At 39.9% G+C, this 16,440-nt stretch overlaps 1 protein-coding gene across 8 annotated transcripts in view; it reads right to left on the bottom strand.

Annotated features, from left to right (window-relative positions):
* Window positions 1-2,088: 2,088 nt before the first annotated feature.
* Window positions 2,089-16,440, bottom strand: part of LOC143027789 (Na(+)/citrate cotransporter-like) — a 22,381-nt gene continuing 8,029 nt past the window's right edge. For 4 of the 8 annotated variants that reach the window (XM_076189346.1, XM_076189345.1, XM_076189348.1 and 1 more), the window contains 10 exons: window positions 16,038-16,168; window positions 13,226-13,350; window positions 11,469-11,654; window positions 8,329-8,445; window positions 7,874-8,086; window positions 7,590-7,678; window positions 7,323-7,448; window positions 6,371-6,525; window positions 5,551-5,688; window positions 2,107-4,738 (listed from right to left, as the gene is read on the bottom strand). In XM_076189346.1, coding sequence (XP_076045461.1) covers window positions 4,604-4,738; window positions 5,551-5,688; window positions 6,371-6,525; window positions 7,323-7,448; window positions 7,590-7,678; window positions 7,874-8,086; window positions 8,329-8,445; window positions 11,469-11,654; window positions 13,226-13,350; window positions 16,038-16,168 — 1,415 coding nt within the window. In that variant the 3' untranslated portion in view covers window positions 2,107-4,603. Of the gene's footprint in view, window positions 4,739-5,550; window positions 5,689-6,370; window positions 6,526-7,322; window positions 7,449-7,589; window positions 7,679-7,873; window positions 8,087-8,328; window positions 8,446-11,468; window positions 11,655-13,225; window positions 13,351-16,037; window positions 16,169-16,440 lie in introns of all 8 variants that reach the window. The other 4 variants (XM_076189352.1, XM_076189350.1, XM_076189353.1 and 1 more) reach the window with 2 other exon arrangements.

Raw genomic sequence — 16,440 nt, 5'->3', positions numbered from 1 at the left:
AAGTAGTACGTGGTCACACCCCATTCCTAGACCTACTCCAGGGTGCATCTTATATTGTGTCACAGCATTTCTAAACCTTTTATTTGATGCTATGAAGTCTATTTGGTTCTTATGTCTTCTACCAGGGCTATTTCACGTTCGCAGGTTTCGGGGATGATGTTGAAACCAGGTGTTCATTGTGATTAAATCGTGTGTAATGTACCATTTCACCAAACTATCTTCCCTCTCGTTCCTTCTGCCTAGTCCGAAACGTCCAACAATAGTTCCCTCTCTTCCAGCTCCCACTTTCACATTTAAGTCCCCCATTACTATTGTCATTTCATGTGGTTTAGTCTGCCTCATTATTTGGTCTATTTCCTCATAAAAGTTCTCTATCTCTTCAATGGATTACCAATTATCTTTACTAATAAAATCCTACCATTGCATAACAACATGTTATACTTTTAGACATTTCTTTTATTATCATCGCACTCCCTCCTCTCTCATGATTTTCTCCTCCAGTGTACATAAATTTCACTTCTTCATCCTCACCTTCACCCACCCCTGCCCAACTCACCGGCTCCCATGGCGTCTACTAACTCAGTCGTTTCATTTCTTTCTTCAGGTAATCATATTTTCACACCTGGTACAGGGGATTCAGATTCCACGTGGCTATTCTCAAAGGTTTACTAAGTATTTCAGCGGCTTTGACCCATCGTTTTTCGCTCATATTTCCGAAATAACCATTCACATCAGTATGATATATTAGCACAGCCTAATTCACACCCTGCGCTAATTTTTGACGTTATAGTGCATTCACAAGTGTATTTAATTACGGCGTTTACTCTTGATATTAAGTGTGTCGTAGCCGACACCCGTGAAGTAAATCGAACAGGTGAAGTCGTGACGTCATCACAAACTACCTCGTGTATCCCAACTTCACTTGTTCGATTTACTTCACGGGTGTCGGCTACGACACACATAATATCAAGAGTAAACACCGTAATTAAATACACTTGTGAATGCACTATAGCGTCAAAAATTAGCGCAGGGTGTGAATTAGGCTCTGCTAATATACCATGCTGATGTGAATGATTATTTCGGAAATATGAGCGAAAAACGATGGGTCAAAGCCGCTGAAATACTTAGTAGTTGTGCGGACTGTCGCTTGCTGACGGTCAAGTGTTACCTATCCTGGTGGATGACGATCTTGACCGGGCGTGACAGTAACTGCATGTGCATCACTTCTATTAACGCCGGTATTTATATCCTCTCGGCTAACTCCATGACCTATTCCTGGGTATTACACAGTGAGGTCCCCCTTTTCCCTTCTGCGGTTTGATCGATTCTACTTACTAGCTTTTTGTCTAAAAAGACAAAACCCACAAGGCAGTAGGTGGTGTGGGGTCCGACATATGTATAACCATGCAACCCACGGAAACAGATCCGTAATAATACCCCCCCCCCAAAAAAAAAAAAAAAAGGAGAATTGTCGCAGGGTGATGGGAATCATCAAGAAGTGGTGTCCTCTTTCTTTGCACCTCGGCTTAAATAGCCTGCTAGTGGCGCATGCACTGAGAGATTCAGGGCCAAACTTTGTAGTTTTCTACTATGTTCGGTGCGTTGTGCGTCATCATACGAATTTCTCCACATGAAGGTCACTGTTCCATTTGGTCTATGGTGGTTATTGTTTATGAGGGCTGGATCTCAAGTTAGTATTAGATGTAACTATATTTGTGCAGTGCTGGAGGCGCAGTTGTTGGTTGTGCATGATGCAGTCGAAGACAAAGAGTGAGTAGGATCGGATGGAATTCATTATCATTCATTTAAGAACATAAGAACATAAGAATAAAGGATGTCGCGGCTAAACGCGACAGACATATCAATACATCAAAATACCATAGGTTCCGATCAACACTGATTCAGTTGATAGAGATTGCAACGCTCCCTCCGGGTAAGCGATCATTTTTCCGCTGCTCCTTGTGTCAATGACACACAAACCGAAGGATGACGGTTGGTACTGGACCACAGATTAGTCGTCTGGTAGGACATGGGGATTGGGTAAGTGGGTCCTAGTCCACTTTTCCATTCTTGGTTGAAAGGAAACTCGATCTTTTCTCTGTATTTATTCTTCCAGAACTTCCTTAACTTCCCACACCAGGGAAGGGGGGGGGGTTGCAAACTTGTGTTCCCTTTCAATAGTACATTTTATTCCAGGACTGGTTCCCTGTAATTTTACAACCTTATTCAGAAACAATACTATATCAATAAGAAAACGGAGTAGGGTATCTGAAAGATTCAGGAGGCAGAATAAATCCTTACAAGATTGTAGTGAGGTAACATGAGGTTAATATGCCTCTTCCTGAAATATAACATAGGAAACGCCTCTTCAGAAATCTTTAAATTACCCTACTTAAAGTTTACAAATTATTTTAGGTTAGGCTAGGTAGGCTAGGGCTAACCCCCTATATAGTAGTTATGTCATGACACCTTAAGGCCTCAAAATGGACTATAAATGAGAATTGGTTTTGATGCATATTATTAAAAAAAAACTTATATAACCTAGTTATGAGAACGTAAAGGGTTATTCAAACACGTAGCAACACTCCAAGGGAGTTATTGCTAGCATTCGACTTGCATTCCCCTCTATCGTCTCATTCCCCTCACTCTTCTATTGGACAAGGGCTTCCCAATTAAATTTCTTTAAATGTTAATTAATGGTTCTGACGTTAACCGTTACCTTTTAAAAGGGATGATTTCGGATTATGATTTAGCAGCCTGGGTCGGCTGTCTTGAAGTTTTCGTGGCTTCTCCAATATGCCACGTAGATAGACTAGTTCAAAACAATGAGCCCTTTCTTTACCCTCCGTGTCCGATAGCGAGATTAGGACTTAATGTTTACGTAGTAACATTTTTTTAACATGTTTGTTAACGAATCCAGTTCCTTTTGTGGATTTCTTTATAATTAATTCTAATCATTACAATAGTAAATTAAAAATATTAGAGCTGGATGATGAATCAATTTCTAAGTATTTCCAAAATTTTAAAGGGGTAACTTTTCTCCCTGACAAGGAGACTGCAAGAGACCATAAGGCCTACACTAGGCAGCTCCAAATCCACCACCACCTGTCGTCCGCATCCATAAAGTTGTCTAATCGTTTTTTAAAACAACTGATAGTTTCAGCGCTTACTACATGGTTACTGACGATCTTGTCTGAAGGACAGAGGCAATCGGAAGTGTGCCGGTCTTGCGTATTCCAAGTCGTGGTTTCGAGTTACGCAGTTCTCTGTGATTCTCGGCAGTAACTGTTATCTCCCTCAATAGTCCAATCGCATAAGGCAAAAGTTGACGACTTCGGCCGTAGCTACTACGTATATTCCGGTGTATGCTCCTCACCGCCACATGAAAGACACCTGCCACATTATCTATCGGTGTTTCAAGGGATCCAAATCTCCTTATCAAAGTGTATATTCATGGAGTGCCTTGACTGTTCTGTACAAAGGGACGGTTTCTTGGACCTATTTTCTTGATATGATTCAAACGTATTACTCGAACATCTCGACACGCGCTTCACAGAGCATCTACAAAGCAAGATCCACTACATCCATTATACTAAATCAGTGGTTCTTAACCTTTTTTGGCAGCGACCCAAAATTTTGCACAAATCAAGCATCGCGACCCAAGCCTACATAGATATTGTCGGTTTTACATTGAAATTTCAAAACACTTCAAATAAATTTTCTGCTTTGGAGTTTTTATTTAATCATGGTCTGCTTAGAATCCTAAAACTAGGCATCATGTATTTTAATTATTACAGTATGTAATTATAATATATTTGTAGTGGGAAAATAATCATTTCCTGCAAACCCTTAGCGACCCAATAAAATGGCTTGGCGACCCAAATTTGGGTCGCGACCCAGGGGTTAAGAACCACTGCACTAAATGAAAGACCATCTACCCACATACAGAACATTACTACAACACAATACGCAACACCAATCTGACAACCTTGCCCACCACACTATTATGAACAAACAGGGGATAATGAAATAGAACGTCACACATTCATAACATTATCATAGGCTAGCCAAATGTAGTAGACAGTACATACCCACTCTGCCAGGCTACCACACATAGTACAGTCGCACACAAATCAATAGATTACACATGCACGAACATAGTATATATACATATATATATATATATATATATATATATATATCTTTTAACAACCCCAATGCACTTTAATTCTAAGCCGTCAACATCGGGAGACCCGATGGAGGCTGATATGTAGAAATTGAAATGCTGTACTGCCAAGGACTCGAACCCGGCTAGCGCATGACAACTGCTGTAGTGAATTACCGATGGGGATGGGAGAGCATCTAGTGGAAGCACGCTAGAGATATCGGTTTACTTCGTGACTCCGGCGTTATGATTCATTGACACCATGAACATCTAACAACAACGACAAACAACGCCAATGACGACGACAGCGACGACGACGACGACAACAACAACAACAACAACAGGGTTTTTTTTTTCTTTCGGATGTTCTTTTAGGAGCTCAAAGCGTAATCAATGGGAAACAGAACACATTTGAGACGACCCAAGATAACAGAACTTTCAGGTCGAAACGATGTCGGTCGAGTTGGCCCAGGCCGGCAGGTTCTTGACGTCAAACATGGCCACACCTAGAGTGTTGATCATCACGGTGATGACAAGGACGCATATGAGGTTCATCACTATACCAGCACGCATCTGAAAACGTAATCACGGGAATAGGAATTAGATCAATGGTTAGTGCGATGAACATTGTAAGAATAAACAAAGGAAGTCTATATGCAGCCATGCAAGATGTGAAAGGGTTGCTATAATTGATTTTGACATACAATTTTCTGATCGATATTTAAAAAAAGAGAGAAAAAAATGCACACTGATAAACCATGCCGTGTTACTATTACATCCTCCCCTAACTTCCTGGTAATTGATGTACAATAAAAGCTGAGTGAACAGTATTATCATTAAGAGTATTATGAGAAATACTAAGTAAATTCTACAGCAACCGTTACCATTACAAGGGAGATGTAATCCCTTCAGCCTAGGATCCTTCTAGCAAAGGAATAAAAACACCAACCCTTTGCCAAAACAAAATCTATAAAGTATTTCAATGAGTCTGTGTTATTACCTTCTAGACCACTCCCGTCAACCCTTAGAGATAGTTCTGTGGCACTTCATAAATCACGTGGCACCCACACTCCCTTTATTCACAAACGGGTGATGACCCGGTTTAACTGAAACCTATCTCGATTAACCCTTACCATAACGGATGTCATCTTCCATAACATTCTGACTACCACAAGGTTGTTCCATATATCCTCGTGACATCTTCCGAACGAAGTAAAACATTAAAAAGGCAACACGAAATAATCACACAGTAATACAGCCAATTACTTAGACGTTTATCAAAGTGAATTTTGAAACTTCGAAGTGTATTACAGTTCATTACCTTTCCAGGAAGCTTATTCCATTCATTGGCTGAGGACATACACGAGTTCCCGACTAACGCTTACCATTTCCGTGTTTCTCATATTGGACGCCGCGTAGACGATGGCGTTCGGCGCCGTCGCGATGGGCAACATGAAGGCGTAGGAACAGCATACGGTGGCGGGCAACATCAGGTAAAGAGGGCTGACGTCGATACCGATTGCCTGTGCATGAATAAAAGGACAAGGTAACGAGGTGGGAAGTGAGAAACCCCTGGTAGGGCAAGATCCTGTCAGTTGCGGCAAGCCGCTGTTTTTTATTTTTTATTTTTTATTTCATTTATTGATTAATTAATTAATCAATTTATTTATTTGTTTATTTATTTGTTTATTCGTTTATTATTTATATATTTCTTATCAGGTCGATGTTTCAAGTCGCATTTCCGCCTGGCCAGGACTGTCGGGAACCAACGCCAGAAACATGCAGCGGGTCCCGGGTATCGAACTCACGACCACCTACTCATGAGTTCGATACGGTATTCACTGGGATACCACGGTCCGGAACAATGTATTAATCGACATAATTTATACTATGCCATTCGCAGCGTCTAACTCATTAAGTGCAACTTTATTTCCAAAGAATAACTCAATTTCCCATGGAGAAGTTGGGAATGGTAATATGTTTACTTTGAACTTTGGAATTGTGAATTCCTGACAACCTATACAGTTATTGCTATACAGTGAGACCTCTCATTAACGGACTAAACAACAGCACCAAAAACACAGCGGAAACACAGCGAAAACATCGCAAACACAGATAATCAACATCCGTTAATGAGAGGTCTCACTGAGTAATAGTTTATAGGGACGAGGCAGGGTCTTACTGTAGAACTTCAATTCTACGTACGAGTTCTTTCAGGATGGGGAGAACGACAGCAGAAGTGGCGGTGTTGGAAGTCACCTCGGTGACCATAGCGATAGCGATACAGACCACCAACACGATAACTTCTTTGGGCAAGGCGTCCAGGTAAACTAGCTGATGCCCTAACCAAGTGGAAAGACCTGTCAAAACACAGGACAGGAACGTTTTATATTTGACCCTGTGATACAAAGAACGATACTGTAAGAAACTCGTGTCGAGACAGGAGCATAGAATAAGAAGTCTTTACTTAATCCTTTCTAGTCTTTAGCGATTTCTCTTGACTGAATAAACTCATCTAGCGGCAGCTAGAAAAAAAAAAAAGAGTCGGTGATTAACTTTTGTACAAATTAATGATTTTTAAAATGCGCTTGATATTTGTGCATTTCCTTTGCCCCGAGTGGTGAGACGGGGTTAAGGGATGACCTTTCATCCACGAGGTGCTAAAATGGAAGGGGTGTTAAATGAACTCTGTATGAATAGGCTACCTCTTTATAAGGTGGAGAGGACCTTTGGTTTTCTCTGATTAAAGCCATCCATGAAACAATTACACCCTGAATCTATTTGTTAATAAGAAGATAGCAACAAGGACAAGAACATCCAGTTTAAATCTGTATTGCGAATATTAAATTTTTAGGTCAAGAACCATATTTTTTTTGTTTTGCTCCAGCTCTTCCTATGTTCATATAAATCATATCTTAATGCTCTATGGTGATCTAGATAAATTAATTCCACTAAGATAAAAAGCATAATGTTTTATTTTGAGATGAACATTTAAACACAAAAGATTGATATCCGTTTCTATAGCTACTCTGAAGTAAAAAAAAAGAAAAAAAATGCATCAGACAGAAAAGCTTGAGATATTTCTTTGTAAGGCCTGTCATTGATAGATAATTTTGGTAATTGTAATGTATTTCTGTGACTATATATATCTACTTACCAGATTTTCTAGCACCTTCAGCCATAGCAAAGCCACCTCCAAATAGAAATAGTAACTTCCAGGGAACTTTTTCGTGAACCATTTGCCATGTGAGACAACCTGGCGAAGGCTTCAGCACGTTCTCGTCTAAAATATATATATATATATATATATATATATATATATATAAAAATCACAAATATTTTCACTTACTCTTTCCTCATGATTATATCAGTTATGATGTCATGTGTAATGAAAATATCCAAATCCTATTGTTGCGATATTTACCAGGTCTGAAGCACCAGAAGTTTGGTTTGGATGGGATAGCAAACAAAAGAAAGACGATCAGCATCACAGATGACGCGTCGTCGACCTCACTAGAACCATTAGAATAGGACAGTGCAACATATAGTTAATATGATAACGCCATTAATATCAAAATAAAAAAGATAATAAGGAATATACAGTGGTTCATTTTGATAATATTGTATTGAAACTGATATGAATGTTTTAAAGCATCGGGTAATTCGAGTCTACACATACGGACGCGTGAGTGTTTATAACAAACTTACACACTATGGCCGTAAACGCCTTCCAGTAGTTTGCCCCATCCTGGTAAGAGGCTGGGTGATCGAGAGAGCCACAGAAGAACGAGAGTGATGAAGAGAAACATGACAACACATTCATGGAAGGAGAGCGAGCCGAGGTCTTCGTACTTTCTGCGAAGAAGGCCCTTGATAGCTTCTTTCCTCTTAGCGGAAGTCTCCCTGACTTTACCAGTTTTCCTGCGTAGTAGGGTACACGAAACATCAAAACGTATTACTACCAGCTGAAACATCAAAACATATTACTACCAGCTGAAACATCAAAACATATTACTACCAGCTCTTTTTGGACAATATTACACCATACCAATACACTCCTGTAGCTTTGACATTGCCTAAAAGCTCTTCAAATCATGAAGAGATTCATTCTCTTCGTTTATTCACTCTTGTAACTATAAATTGGATGGAACCTGATTGCTCACCCAAAGCCTATATACAGAAACTGGAGCCACATCCAAGCTAACGTGACACAGAGGAGCATCCCGGGTATGTTGAAGGCCATCCACGTGGAATAATTGAGTCCAGTCGGTTCTGTGTAGCTTAAAAGAAAAGAAAAGAAAAGAAAAGAATATATAATATATATATATATATATATATATATGTATATATGTATATATGTATGTATATATATATATGTATGTATATATATGTATATATATGTATGTATGTATATATATGTATGTATATATATGTATGTATGTATATATATATATACACAAAATAACCACAGGAGAAGGGAAATTTGTAGACAGTAAGTACTTTTGTATATTACATCTTCAGACTAGTTGACCTTCTCAGGGCTTGAGGAGGGGAGGGGAAGGGGGAGGGAAAGGTGAGGTGAGGTAAACTAGCATGCCTAGCATGCCTAGGGAGGTTATGTACTACATGTCGCGTGGAAGTATTAAACAGGGAAATAGCAGAAACCAAATTGGCCTGTATATTGATAACAGGAGCCAATTCTCTTATATACACAGCCTCTAACATTTTTAGTTCCTTAATGTCGTTACACTGGGCTAGCACTTCAGTGTTATGAACAACGATTGCTCTATCCAACACAAATTTGTGATACCGTTCAAAATTATTTTTAATGGCTCCCTGTTGGAGGTGGAATGTTAAACGTCTGCTAAGGCTGCATGTCGTAAAATCAACATAGCTACGAGAAAAGAGCTCACAGTCTCCAGAAGTACAATTGAACTAGTAAACTACGTTGGTTTTTCGACAGCATCCAAGAATTGCCAGACAAATAATTTTTGAGAACTAGGAAACTAGTGCGTTTTTTTCATATAAAATAGCACCAAATGATGTTTTGCGTTTGGTGCAGATGGAGAAACGATAATGGAAGAGATGGCAGTAAGAGGAAGGTGGGCAGCGTATTTTAGGGAGTTGCTGAATGTGAAGGAGGATAGGGAGGGAAAGGTAGTTACAGTGAGAAGCGCGAAGATGAGTGAGGAAAATGGAGGAGAAATAAGGAAAGATAAAGTGAAGGCAGTTTTTAAGATGATGAGAGCAGGTAAAGCACCTGGGTTGGATGGATGTCATGCAGAATGTCTGGAAAAAGGAGGTACAGTGATGGTGAACTGGCTGGTGAGGTTATTTAATGTTTGTTTAAGAGAGGGTAGAGTGCCGAAGGACTGGGGGCGTGGCTGTATAGTTCCACTTTACAAGGGAAAAGGGGACAAGTGTGAGTGTAGTAGTTTCAGAGGGATCAGCTTGTTAAGTGTAGCTAGGAAGGCTTATGGGAGGGTCTTGATTGAGCGGATTAGGAGAAGAACAGAGGGAGTAATTGGTGAGGAACAGTGTGGGCTTAGGACTGGTAGGGGTTGCATAAATCAGATTTTTGTGGTAAGACAGATATGTGAGAAAGCTATAGGAAAAGGTAAGGATGTATTTTGGGCTTTTGTGGATTTGGAAAAGGCTTATGACAGGGTAGACAGGAAGGCACTGTGGGAGATATTGCAGATATATGGGATAGGAGGAAAGCTTTTAGGAGCTGTCAAGAGTTTTTACGAGAGTAGTAGAGCGTGTGTTAGGTATTTAGAAATGGAGAGAGTGAGTGATTAGAGGTAAAGGTGGGACTTCGTCAGGGATGTGTTATGTCACCCTGGCTGTTTAATTTATATATGGATGGGGTGGTGTGAGAGGTAAATGCAAGGGTAGTGGGCCTGGGATTGGAGATGGTTTTAGAAAATGGAGAAAAGTGGGATATAGACCAGCTGTTATTTGTGGACGACACTGCGTTTGTGGGGGGATCAGAGGAGGGATTGAGAAAGTTACTGGTAGAATTTGGGAAGGTGTGCAAAAGATGGAAGGTGAAGATAAATATGGGTAAAAGTAAGGTGATGAAATGTTCTAAGGGAGAAAGTGGTAGCAGACTGGAAGTATTAAGGGAGAAAGAATGGAGGTACTTGGGTGGGAATGTGGTGGGAAAGGGAGGAGTGAAGGTGGAGGTAGAATGTTGATTGAGAGAAGCGAGTAAATGCCTTGGAGGATGGAGTGGGTGGGAGTGGATTTTATGTCTTTGTTTTTTGGCTGCCTCACTTTTAAGGAAAAACAAAAAAAAGTTTTTGGTATATGCATGTATGAATAGAAGTGGCCCAAGAACGGAACCCTGAGGAACTCCACTCATAATTTTTTTCCATCTAGAAGGTTTGCCATTTAAAACAACTCTCTATTTTCGATCGTTTAATCAATCACTAGTCCAACTTAATAGGCTACCACTTATTCCGTGTGAAGCTAATTTAGCAAGTAGTCTTTCATGGGGGACGGTATCAGAATCTTTTGCAAAGTCTAGATATATTAAATCTATATCGTTTCTTTTCTGAGTCAGCTATTGATGAAGGTAAACAGGAAGGCCAGGGCTGCCCTCGTTGTCCGCTGGACACAAGAGAATGGAGAAGCGTTGCCTGAGGTAGTGCAGGCACATCTCTGCCCTGCTGAGCGCGCATGCTCAACAGATATAGACACAATTGTACACGGTCACGACCTCCTCCAAAGGGACGCAAGGGAACTAGCACCACCCTCCCTCCCTCCCCACACCCACACTCACATCCGTGCCCCCTTCCATTGGCGGGAATTTGGTTCATAATTATCTGTTATACAGATGCAGATGGATAATGTAATTATTTATGTTTATAGTGTGTGTTTTACACACACACACACACACACACACACACACACACACACACACACACACACACACACACACACACACACACACACACACACACACAGACTCGGTGGCGCGGTTGGCAGAGACTCAGACTATCAGTACGGAGGTATCGGCGGTACCTGGTTCGAATCCTGCCCAGGGCTGAAATTATTTCAGTATCGATGCGCTTCGAGTCGTTACTCCAACTCTCGTGGGCGGGGAGTTGGGTGTGTGTGTGTGAGTGTAAGGTCATAGCATTACCCATAGATCGGAAATACGAGCTCTGAGCTCTCTTCCGGGAGGGAAATAGCTGTCGATCACGAGTCCAGCACGTGATCCAAAAGACCAAGGTGAATACACACACACGTACACAAACACACACACATTCCTCTACGTATAAACCAAGTGCCTTACCTCTGAAGAATACCCTTCAACACAATGTTGGGACCTGTACCCGTTAGCGTCCCTGTACCTCCCAAGTTAGCGGCGTAAGCAGTGCCAAGGAAACACATGTCCCTCAAGCGGCGACAGTCATCGTTGAGGTATTCATCCACAGTGGCAGATTCAGTGGCCTCCACGTCCTGAGAGATATCCAGGTCTCTGTAGGAGAACGTGTCAAAGGAAATCATCCAGCCCTCTTTTGGAAAGGGTAAAATGAAGCTCATGTTACGCCAGAAATAGTAAATACAGGCGAAATCATGTGCTCCGTGCTTAAACGCAGAAGGCACACCATTCACTCCCAGACAACTGCTTTAACCTGAGTTCTCACTGTTCCTCTACTGGGCACAAGGGCATTATCATAATATAATGAACTTTAAATTTGTTTATCTTTAGATCAAAATAAGAAACTTGATTTGCCAACTGATCTTCTACGCTCCATTACTCCCGTGAAATATCTTCAGAGAACTTCTTCAAGTACGTAATGCATATGGGACGATGCTGTCCGGGCAAAGGGAGTGACAATTGGTGCTTTACTCAACTCCCTCTTCCATGAGAAGAACTGTAGGCGTCACTCCGACGACATACATCTTCAACGACATCACATATTTTCTAACGTTACCCACCTTGCCCAGATTTTCAAAGATAACTCGCCCCTGAACCTAAAGGCTGAAGAATAATGTAAATCTAACTTTCTTTACTTTGCAAATGGAGTGGCAATTGGTGCTTTACTCGACTCCCTCTTAAAAAAAAAAAAAAAAAAAAAAAAAAAATTAGGCGTCACTGACGACATACATCTTCAACGACATCACATATTTTCTAACGTTGCCCACCTTGCCCAGATTTTCAAAGATAACTTGCCCCTGAGCTTTACCTAAAGGCTGAAGAATGATGTAAATCTAACTTTCTTTGCTTCTTCGGATCTATTCAGGACAGGAGCATATGTGAAAGATCCCAATGAAAGATGCTCGCTGGTTAGAGCGTCGCTACTTGCGGCGGAGGTCGAGGTGACGGTAGTTCGAACCCTGCCCCCTAGCGAGTTGGATCAAGGGCATGGTTCGTTATACTCCACGCTATAGAATCCTCTGTGAAGGGCACCGTTGTTGCTTTCTGATAAGAAGAGTTCGCGACGTCCAACCACCGAATCACCGACGAATTTCCAACTTTTCTTTCAGGAGAGAACTAAGGTAGGGTCCGATGATTTTTACTGAGGTCGAGGACTATTATTGATTGTCCAATAAGGTGGAAAGGAAAACGCTGAAGGTATTTTCAAAGTGTAATTTCACAGGGAATTTACAACATAAGTTCTCACTGGCTCACTCTCTCAGACGTGATCTGAATTTGCTGCCTGCTCGCCCGTGACTGCCGCCACGCTTATTCACGATCGTTAGCGTCTCATAATAGTTGCCAGTTGAATTAGATTTTCTACATTTATTCCTTACACATAGAAATCAGCATATACTAAAAATATAATATAATGATTCAAATCTTAATAATATACTAATCTATCTCCCATTCATTCAACTTTTGCCTACAAGAATAAAATGGTAATTAATGTAAACAGAATGGCAATTTGATTGTTCTAGAAGATTCACGCCCGCTAACGCATGTACTTACATACATACAGACAATGACTCATCAATTTTCGTTGTATAGTACATCTATGCATAATGCTAACAGAATTAGAATATATGACTTTCGATCAGAGAGACTCAATCAACACTATGACTTACCTGTCAACCGAATCCGTCTTGTTTTTCTGCAGAGGTGTGAGGACTTGGTCCTTTACATTCTGGTCGACCTCTGGATGTCTATTTCTTGCGATTTCCAGATCGGTGGTGTCTCTTGTATTATAACCCTGTCAATAAGGACATGTAGTCAGTACCTGTCCCTCGAAACGGTGCATTCCAATATGCGACGACGGAATACTCAAGCCTATTAAGAAAAGATTGCACTTTAACTAGTACAAGGTAAATACTCATAGTCAGTAACAGATGTATTGCTCAGAAAATCCCATATCGGCATTCCAATACTAGAACATACTAAAACAGTATTCTACCCCAACCTCATCTTGTAGACCTCAGACATCTTGTATTTCTTGTACTTGTGCAACATTGATAACTGTAAATACTATATTTTTAGTATAGGTGGTCATATAATAAATAGTATCTGGGCGATTTATAATCTGCAATCCCGTATGGAATAATGAAAGCATCAGTTTCATATCATTCAATATTTTTAAAGACTTTACTGTCTTCTCCACGAACTAAAATTACACATTACTCTCTCATAATTAAAAACTAAACTTCATTAGAAAAGGATGCTCATAACTTTTAACTTCATTCTTCCTCCTTTCTAATATCGTCCATGAATTTTTTATTTACCATTATCGGCGTAATATTTTCCCTAAACATGGAAGTAGTGTTGCTAGCAAAGTACTTTATACTAATTCTACAAGAAATTCGTCTACTGTGGGACGCGGGTGCTGTTTATCTGGCACAGCGGCACCTAGGCGTTATGTAGGCTTTTACGCAATTTAGTTGGTGTTTGTATACCCAAATGGTCATACGCGTGGGACGGTACATTACTGACCATAACTTGTATCTGTATTTTCCACTTCCATTTGTCATGTAATGCCATAATTTTTGTATTCATTATTCATGATAAATATTTGTCTGGGATGTCAGTGAATAATGAGCGAACGTATGGACACTTCAGGGTGGCGTCTCGTACAAAGCGTGTTTCGTCTCCATTCCCCTTCGATGCACGTAATAATCACGTTTTCTTCGTCCCCTTCTCCTCAGTGCCCGACGCTTACACTTCCCTGCTACCACCTTGAAAAATAAACAAATAGATAAATAAATAAATAAATAGATAAATAGATAAACAAATAAAATGAATAAATAAATGAATAAATAAATAAATAAATAAATAACTAAATAAATAGATAAATAAGTAAATAAATAAATAAATAAATAAATAAATGAATAAACAAACAAACAAATAAATAAATAAATAAATAAATAAATAAATGAATAAGTAAATAAATAAATAAATAAATAGAAACAAATTAAACAAATAAAAACACGCCTGAACACACTAATAAACCGAGCAAGTGTGTCTGCCCCACATCTATCATAACTCTTACTTCCTTCCATTTCATTCTTTCCTACCACTTAACCCCCAATCCCCCCTCCCTCCCTCCCTCTCCCCCATCTTATCTATCCTGTCCTCTAACTAACTAACTGTATTGCGAGAACCTCAATAGTGAAATACAAACGGGACAGTATTCCTTTTGTCAAGATCTAAGAATATAAGGTCTAACCACTTCCGACCGAATTTCGAGGGAGTTGGCGCAGCGGGCCCGTGAACGTCACCTGGCTGTTCAAAGTGGGGTTAGCGGGTCCTATAGCTGTCAGTTGAAGCTGGTCCGTCGTTCGAAAATGACGTCGCCTTCGCTCGCACAGCTCCACGCAATTAGTTAAATTCTGACAAATATTATATAAATATATATAAAATATTATAGTTCCTGTCTATATATATGAATATATAATATATATGATATATAATATATATATTATATAAAATATTATAGTTCCTGTCTTCCTTGGCGTTTCACAGTTTTCTTCAGTGTATCACAAAGAGAAAATGGACTCAGCCAAATGACGTCAGAAGCTGCGCAGAAGAATGTAAACGGTCTGACCTGTATTTTTAGACCTTGCCTTTTGTTATCCTGAACATAAAAAGACATCCACCAACGTACGCTTTCCACGGGAGGAGTTATGAGAATAAAGGTGTATTTTGTTCTTTCAGATAAATGGCACGCACTTTACAAAAAACTAATAAGATAAATCACAACTAACACCACAGAGCATGATAAAAGATTGGAGATTGGGAGTCTATATATTTTGACTGGTAACTACTGATTTGGACTGCAGTTAGTATTCGAAATATATAGACTCTCCGTTTCTAGCCTTTCCTTCTGCTCCGACTGTGGTATTTGTTATCAGATAAATATTACATAGACCTCATTTTGTGTGTAGGAGGACGGAATGTAGACAGGTAATTACAAGATTCTTGTAAAGTTAAGTAAATAGGTTTCTCGGTAATGCTCACAAGTATCGCATTCAAATCGACTCTTAAATGATCAGTTACTGGAAAAGGTTAAATAAATAGCAGTATCAGTTACAAATGTGATGAAATTACTTTGTTCTTTTATCCTAAGGAGTCTCTCCTACTTCTATTATTGCCAGATATCACCACAAAGTTCAGAGTTGAAGAACACATTTCCTCAACGGAAAACAAGGTTCTATTACAGTATCACGCAAACCCATTTTTCATTTCTTTCTTTGTGGTATTTGAAAGACCTATTTTTTCTTTCTATGAAATGGTCTGGTTAGGTTAGGTTAGGAATAATTAGACAACATAAGTTTCATGTTTCTGTGACTTTGGAATTTTCCGAAAGTAAAAGTTCTTTTTCATCTTCCACACACAACTCTTTCTGCATGCTTTCTTTCTACAATGGAAATCAAAGATTCTTCAAACCTTGTTAAGTTCAAGGAGAACGGCAGCGACTATGGGTGTCATCATGGTAGTCGTTGCTGTGTTGCTAATCCACATAGACAGAAACATCGTCGTCATCATGAAACCGGCTAAAAGCCAACGCGGGCTTTGTCCTGGAAGTTGAAAGAATCTTTAACCACTTCACTACGGGACTTAAATCTCGCGGGCAGCAGCCAATGCCAGCCATACGACGTGTCGTAATAATACTCGCATCATAAAATATAGTCATGGCTTATATCGATCGTTCTCTCTTTCACCCGTGAATTTTGAAAACCACAGAGAATGGAATTAAGAGCAGATCAGAGAGAATGTAAAAACACAGGGGCGACTACAATAAATATAATCAAGACACCGATATGCGTCGCGAATCCACTTGCTCCTCATG

This window comes from Oratosquilla oratoria, chromosome 8 (genome assembly GCF_046742065.1).
Source record: "Oratosquilla oratoria isolate Oo_2021 chromosome 8, ASM4674206v1, whole genome shotgun sequence".
NCBI classification, from domain to species: Eukaryota; Metazoa; Arthropoda; class Malacostraca; order Stomatopoda; family Squillidae; genus Oratosquilla; species Oratosquilla oratoria.
Note: the sequence above shows the minus strand (reverse complement) of the source record. Positions and strands in the feature narration are given on the sequence as shown.